Source organism: Lactuca saligna, chromosome 1, assembly GCF_052625555.1.
Source record: "Lactuca saligna cultivar CGN05327 chromosome 1, ASM5262555v1, whole genome shotgun sequence".
Classification (NCBI taxonomy): domain Eukaryota; kingdom Viridiplantae; phylum Streptophyta; class Magnoliopsida; order Asterales; family Asteraceae; genus Lactuca; species Lactuca saligna.
In genome coordinates this window covers 74,148,112-74,156,435 of record NC_136417.1, presented here as the reverse complement: position 1 = coordinate 74,156,435, position 8,324 = coordinate 74,148,112, and the positions used below count along the sequence as shown (strand labels likewise).

At 31.9% G+C, this 8,324-nt stretch overlaps 1 protein-coding gene across 1 annotated transcript; it reads left to right on the top strand.

The window, feature by feature from the left end:
• The first annotated feature begins 6,978 nt into the window (after positions 1-6,978).
• LOC145008487 (uncharacterized) lies at positions 6,979-7,320 on the top strand. The gene has a single exon (XM_078967087.1). The coding sequence runs from the start codon at positions 6,979-6,981 to the stop codon at positions 7,318-7,320; it is 342 nt and encodes a 113-aa protein (XP_078823213.1).
• The last annotated feature ends 1,004 nt before the right edge of the window (positions 7,321-8,324 follow it).

Here is an 8,324-nt window from a genome sequence, read left to right as displayed (position 1 = left end):
TGTGCTTCTTGGGGAAGCACTTATTGTACCTCTTCTCACCTCTTTCCACCCCTTCAAAAAACAATTGACGGTTTTTTTTCCTTCAAAAAATCGAATCGATGGGTGTTATTAAGCAAGTATATTTAATATTACGTTTATGGTCCTTTACTTATATACTATATTCTATTTTTATCCTTTCACATTTAATACATTAAATTTATATCCCTTTAATTGTTTTCTCCCATTTGATTTACATAAGTTAAATTCATTTTAATGTTGTTTTTTAAATAAGTGTCTATAATTTCATTTTCCATTTTCTTTTTAAATAAGTGTCTATTATTTTGTGTTTAAAAACCATTTTCAGTTTATTAAATTAGTTTATTTTAAACTTTTAATGTCTACAGCAGTCTGTAGATGTTAAAAAAAACAAACACGCTTTTTATTACAGTCTGCAGCCGTTTGGTCCACCTTTTCTGATGCAGAGGTTTGCAGATGTGGTCCGTAGATTTTTTGAATTTTTGCTTCCGAAAAACAAACAACACCTAAATCCCACAGTAAGCTAGTAAGTTGGTATTCTATTGTGTTGACTAGTTCTTTATTTGTGGGATATTTCTACTATAGTTGATATGGAAGATGCACAAAGTCTTGTTCGTCCTTCTAGAATTTTATGCGAGAGCATCATCGATTGTGTGCTATACAAATTGAAATATTTAACTAAAAGAAAGTAATTGGAATAATAAAATCCCAGACAAGATCACCTTTTGATGAACAAACATTTGAAACTAATTTGCAAAGCAAATTCCTTCATGATGCGACAAGATAGGGGACAGAGCGATGACGATGAGTCCGAGAAGGATGTGGAGTCAAAAACTTCAGTAAACAGGATGTCAATGAGGGAAAAGGGAGACGACGAGAGGATGATTGGTGTTTTTCTTTTGCTTTCATGTCTTTTAACTAATGTTACGTAACGATGATTGGTGTTTTTCTTTTGCTTTCATGTCTTTTAACTAATGTTACGTAACGATGATTGGTGTTTTTCTTTTGCTTTCATGTCTTTTAACTAATGTTACGTTAATTTCCATGAAAAGTCATTTTATTCACCGTCCATTGCTGTCCAATAAACTTTTTTGACTAAACCTATATCAATACTATAGTCTACAAAGAAACTTGAAGACTATAATGCATCTCCACTAAATTTTGACCATGGAGTGTTTGGAACCCCACTTAGTTTTTAATTGTGGACCAATTAATTTCTTAAAAATAATATTAAATCAGGCTAAAACATTAAAAGAGGTATGCCAAACTGATCAAAAGAATAGAAGTTGGGCAAAAACAGTAAAAGGAGAAAAGAGAAGGGGATTTATGTTAAAATAGCCGATAAAAGAAGTTGAAAAGGAGGAATATTAGAAAATCAGTTTTAGAAAACAAAAATGAAAAACAAATAAAAATAAAAAGGTGCAAGGACTAACATTCGAATGCATGTCTACGCCATGCTTGCGCAAAGCTACGTAGCACAAACGATTGAGTTATTCATTAGTTTCTTCACCCCAAAATAATATAATACTTTTCTTGTTTTATTTATTATTTATGTATGTATTTTATATGTGTAAGTTGTAGGTCAAAATCTGATTTTATTTTACTTATTAATAGCTACATAGATATGTGTACTTTATTTTTTATATTAGCTTCATTGAATTTTTCTAAATCTTATTAGCAAAAATTAATCATCTCCTGATTAAACACATTAATTAAATTATTTATGATAAAAAAAATTAGTATATACGAGAATACACGGAGTATGTGAAGTCTACAACACATGAACATGAAAATGCTTTGACAAGTGGTAGACGACGGTAGTATCCAATTATTATTAAATAATTTTCTTTTGATTGGTTAATAATAAATAATTTTTTTTAAATAGATAAGTTTAATACGTACAATTGACTTTCATGAATGGATAGGACCAAAACCGCAATTAAAATATATAAAAAAGGAGGATCCAAGAGTTAAAAAAAGTAGGAGTAACCAAAACCATAGAAGTCATTTACGTAATTTACTTTTATTTATATAACAAATAAATTACATATAATCAAATGTATAAAACGTCTTCTAAGAACATATAGCTTGACATAAATCTAAGCCTGGTATGCATATATCTATCGCTGGCCCAATACAACAATAACAACTTCCTTTTGTTGCACGACATGTTGATGATGGACTTGGTATACAAACACCCCTCAACTTGTTATCATGAAATTGGTTATGAGACTCCAAAGTTGATGGTGGTGGGCTTAATTTACCAGAATCGGTCTTCATCATTGTAACTTCAAAGGTGTTCTTGCCATTGTTGTTCCCATCAATAACTGCATACATGAACTCCTTACAGAAAATATAATGCTTATATAAAGCATTTCCAAAATTTTAGATTTAAAAGAGTCGTGGTCAACAATTTTTAAATTTTACAAACAATATAGAAGACGATTATTATGTGATATAACACCTTTATAATTCTTTTTTCAGAGTATATTTTCTTTTAAGACTGAATTTATATTAAGTCTTCAAACCGGGTTACTTAAGTATATATTCAAATACTCAAAGGATTAATAGAATAACTCACAGATGACTAGAAGGCAAAGAACAAAGAGAATTAGTAGAAATTGCATAGTCACGAAAATCATCACAGGAAAGGCCATTTGAAGAGTTGGTTGTGAAGATATCTTTACTAAAATTATCATAACTAAATGCAATTAAGTGTTAAAATAATAGGAGCGATTTGCATTTATGTCTAAGAATCCTCCATAGTTAGAAAAGATTTTGAGTCCAATTGAATTTATATGTTTCTATTTTTTTTTTATTCCAATGAGTTTGTTACTCTTCATAAAATGAAAAGATTTCTATTTTCCTGAAAATGCTAATTTCTTTCTAGTTTGGTGAAATGGTAAAAGACATCTTTTAATTATGACAAAATCTACTATGATAAATGAAGGTTTTTTTTGCCACATGTCACTCTCATTCATATTGTCAAATGTTATTTTATGGTTATTTTCAATTAATTTTTTTTTCTATATGTCATTTTATGGGTTTTTCTGTTTTAATAAATTTCGAATAATACTTTAATGTAAAAATTACAATAAATGTAGTAATAAATAAATATCAATTTCATTAATGGACTTACCGTCTAATTTAAAAATTTTCAAATTAAAGCTCATTAGTTTATTTTTTGGTTTAGGTCATTTTTGGTCACTTAACTTTTTGTTTTGTGCTCATTTGGTCACTTAACTCTTTTTAAGTTTTAAAAGGTCATCAAACTTTTGGCTTTGTGCTCATTTAGTCACTTAACTTTTGTTTTGATCAAATTTAGTCACAAAACTTTTAAAATTATGCTCATTTAGTCACTAAACTTTTAAATTTTTTTAAAAGTTTAGTGACTAAATGAGCATAATTTTAAAAGTTAGGTGACTAAATGAGCACAAATCTAAAAGTTAGGTGACTAAATGTGACCAAACTAAAAGTTAAGTGACTAAATGAGCACAAAGTCAAAAGTTTGATGACCTTTTAAAACTTAAAAATAGTTAAGTGACCAAATGAGCACACAACCAAAAGTTAAGTGACCAAAAATGACCTAAACCCTTTTTTTTATTTATTTAAATTTAAAAGATAAGAAAAAAACAATTTTAATAATTTATTATTTTTCTTATTTTCTTATAAATCTAAAGTTGTTAAATATTTAGACATTTATATTTAATTTTTTTTAATTAACCTGTATAATACATGAGTCTTAAGCCTAGCAAAGTAATTTAAGGCTAAATATTTCTAAAATTCAAAGTTTCTTTTTAAGTAGTTTAGTGGTGTATTTGACATACAAAGTTTCTTTCCAAATTGGATTAGAAATACAAGTTACCAAAAGAATGTGGATTGAGTGTGTGGAGATCTTTCTCCTCTGTCACAGCTTCAAAGTATCTTCATTGATTAGTGTCTTTTGTTCTTTTATGGTTTTCTTGTATACTTTTTATCTATTTTTTGTTTGCCAAAAACATAGTGGAGATATGTGATGATCAAGCCAACATTGATGAGTCTAAATGGGTCGATTTGTGATCACATAAGTATATCTGATCGGATCTATATTGAATTCATACAACTACTTGTCCTAGTGTAAACATAAATAGGACTTCTGTAAGTCCGACAAACTTGGCGACATGTGTGAGGTATACTTTTTGACATGCAAACCATTCTGTCATTACATGAATATAAAGAAGATACAACCTTGCAAAAATAGATGCTTGAAAATTACAACATTTAAGATGGTTCTTGGATCTATATGATTGAGTATTGCATTTGTCAAATGTTTATCCTACTGTGATGACCAATCTTGTAGTGGGTCCACGATGAGATTTGAACTTTCCGAATGAAATTGACCCGTAGATTCTATTTGAAACATTATTATTTTCAAACATTTCCTCAAATTTATGCAATTGTTTTTTAAAATCCCTGTCAATATAAAGAGCCATACTTCCCTCGAAAAACGTCATCACTTCAATTCAAGCGCAAACCCATTTCTTAGTGACTAGGCTGAGCAGTAGCTCAATGAATTGTCTTTTTCTTTTTTAACATTAAATTGTTTTTCGAAGGTACCTACAACAAATAAATTTTTTAACAAAAGATATAACTTTTGTTATGAACAATTTCACGGTATTGAATTTCTTAAAATTTTACGATGAACATCTTAAAAAACAATTTTGCAGTAAAAATTAATTTTCACAATTGGTTTATTACCAAATTAGCAGTGGCTTTATAAAAATTAAAAAAATATTATTCATTTTAGATAAAACTGCAAAAATGGTCCCTATAATTTGCATTTTTTCCAGGTTTTAACCTAAACCCTGATTTTTTTTTTGATTGGTAGTTCTTTTGAGAAGCTTTGAATGTGATTTTAGTCCCTCAGTAAACTAAAAAGACTAAGATGCCCTTCTAGTACTTTTTTTTATATATTTTTTCTATTTAATTTGAAGATTTAGTAATAATAAATATGGTCTCTCTCTCTCTCTCTCTCTCTCTCTCTCTCTCTCTCTCTCTCTCTCTCTCTCTCTCTCTCTCTCTCTCTCCAAGGCACGAAGAACACATACATACAACCACAAAAAAAACACTCGGAATTTTGAAATCATATCTAAAACTAAAAGAATATAAATAAAAAATAATAACGAAACTGAATCTAGAACACCAAAAAAACCAGAAAATAAATATGAAACCGTTTGTTCTTCAGAATTTATTTGTGAACTAAAAAAACCCATAAAACAAGTATGGTATCGAATTTTATGTGTGGCTATTGTTTCTAGAAACTAATTTGTGGATATATGTTCATCCTTAAGGAAAAACAATCAATCATGAGTACGAATTTTAAATGAATCTCCAAGGAAGGAGAATCACTCACATGTAAGTGAATCTCCAAGCGGATTACAATCACCAAAATCAAATTTCAATTACCATAGAGGTTGAATTATAGTTTTTCTAAGAATTAAAGATGAAACATAAAAGTAACAAGGTTGGTTCAATCGAAGAGCTTGAAGAAGAATCGAAGTGTTGATGCCTTGCATATATTAAAGAAGAATCCAAGTGTCGATGCCCTTGGCAGGAAGTGGTGACGAGATGGCGATAACGTCTAGTGAATCTACGATTCAGGTGAATCCATTTTCATTCCGATAAGCTCCAAAACCGATGGATTTTTCAATGATGAATCCAACTTCATTAGGGGGAAACTAATATATTTTAGCAGTTTAACAAAATAATAAATAAAGATGAAGAAACATAAATTGATCCAAACCATCTTCACATGGTTAATCTATCTTCATTCAACGTAAACCGGAGATGAAGACGAGGTTTGGATTACGATTTAGACTTTGATTGAATTGACTGCACACATCATCTCCTTGGTCCCTCAATTGGTTTGTGCTTATCCCTCACACTCAAAAATCTATGACATCAGGAAAAGGGGAAAAAATCGGTAGTAGTTGGTTTCGTCGGTGTCAAGCAGGTGTGGGGTATTGAGTTGGGGTCAGGAAATCATTTTTGTCAGCAATAATGGTTTTCTAGGGTTTTAATGTTGTTTACAGGAATAAGAAAGAGGAAAGAAAGGTGGCTATACGATGTTGGTTGAGAGAGAGAGAGAGAGAGAGAGAGAGAGAGAGAAAGAGAGAGAGAGAGCATATTTATTATCACTAAATCTTTAAATTAAATAGAAAAAATATAAAAAAGTATCAAAATGGTATTGTAGTCTTCTCAGTTTAGTGAGGGTCGAATACCATGATCAAAGTTGTTCAAAAGGACCAATAATCCATGATTTAAACTAAAACAAAAAAAAATGCATACCACATTTACCATTTTTGCTGTTTTGTCTTCATTGTACTAAAAAAATACCTTTTTATGATTATGGTCCATTAGTTTTAAATTTATGTCTTTTCCATCCTTTAGACTACTTTTAGTCGCGTTTTAGTCCCCCACTTCAGCAAATCCATCGTTATTCGATCCATTCTGTGGCCTCCACATTGACCACTGCCCTTCAGCAAATCCATCGTTATTCCCCACTTCAGCAAATCCATCGTTATTCCATCAATTGACTTTTTCTCAATCTGTCTCTGGTTTGTTTTTTGATTTTATTTCTTCGTTCATCTGTTTTTCTGAATACATTTTAGCGACAGGAATCAAGATGGGGATGTGGATTAAGTCGTGGAGTTATTTCTTGGAGCCAGTCTGAGTGGTACGAGAATACAATAAACACAAGTTTTGGTTTGTTATGTAATTTTTATAGAATATTATATTTCTTGAATTTTTATCCTATGTAACTATTGGTTATTATCGTCCCTTTCTTTACGTTAGTTTTGTTACTTCTTGTACCTATTTAAGCCCATTTGGCTGTTTAATGAAATAGATCTGATTTCCATCGTATTCTACATGGTATCAGAGCGAACTCAAAACCCTAAATAATCATATTCTTCTTCTTCTAGGATGATAGGATCTGATACAAAAGACAAAAGCGGAGAAAGCTCCAGCTCTTCCATTGATCACAATTCTCCATTCTACCTTCACCCGTCTGATGTTCCCAAACAGATTCACGTTAATGAGGTACTCACAGATTCCAATTATGCAGACTGGTTGCAGGAGATGGAAAATTTCCTCTTTGCCAAGAATAAATTCAAATTTGTTGATGGGACTATTGAGAAACCATTAAAGGGAGCAAAGGATTACATGTTATGGATGAGGTGTGATGCCATGGTGAAGGGATGGCTCACAACAGCCATGGAAAATAATATCCGGGACAGCGTTAAATACGCTAACACAACGTCTTAGATATGGGATGATCTGTGTGAACGATTTGGCGAAAAGAGATCTCCTAGGGCTTATGAACTCAAACAGAAAATTGCTTCAACAAGACAAGATGGGACCTTTGTTTCCACTTATTATACGAATCTTCGTACTCTTTGGGATAAAGTTTCGTCGATTCTGCCTTTTCCCAAGTGCTCTTGTGACAAGTGCACATGCAATATTGGAAAAGAGATAAGCGAGTTCCAGGAGAAAGAATGGTTGTATCAATTTCTCATGGGACTCGATGCGGATTTTGCAGTCATCATAACATAGATCCTTGTAACAAAGACCATACCATCCTTGGCCACTGTCTACCACCTGGTTGCAGAAGATGAAAGACAAAGAACTATTTCCAATGACAAGAGAGCACCATCCGAACCTGCTGCCTTCAAGGCGTTCCAAGGAAAGAGCACTAACTTCAATCCTCCAAAGGAAAGAAATTTTCAGAAAAGCTTCAAGGAGAACAAAGAAAAGAAGGAAGATGAACAATGCACGTTTTGTGGTAGAAACGGGCACAAACGAGACAAATGTTTCAAACTTATCGGTTACCCGGAGTGGTGGCCATGAAAGAAAGGGGAGAAAGCCAAGCCAAGGGCTTCTTGCACGGAGACGAAGGGCAGTCCCATACCGGAATTAACCAACGAACAGTATCAGTTGTTCGTGAAGCATTTCTCCACCAGCAACGATTCGGTAGAACCGAAGGCAAACATGGCACGTAAAGGAGGTAATGATGACTGGATTATTGACTCCGGATGCACTGAACACATAACACATCTTTCTGATATACTTGAAAATAAAGAAATTACTCCTTTTGAGAAAACTGTTATCATACCTAATGGTGAGTCCATTCCTGTTAGAGGAAAAGGAAATTGTACACTCATAGAAGAAGTTAAGCTCAATGGAGTCTTGTGTGTAACAAATTTTAAATGCAACCTTCTTTCGGTGAGCCGAATAACTAACGATCTGCAGTGTGTTGTAACCTTTTTTCC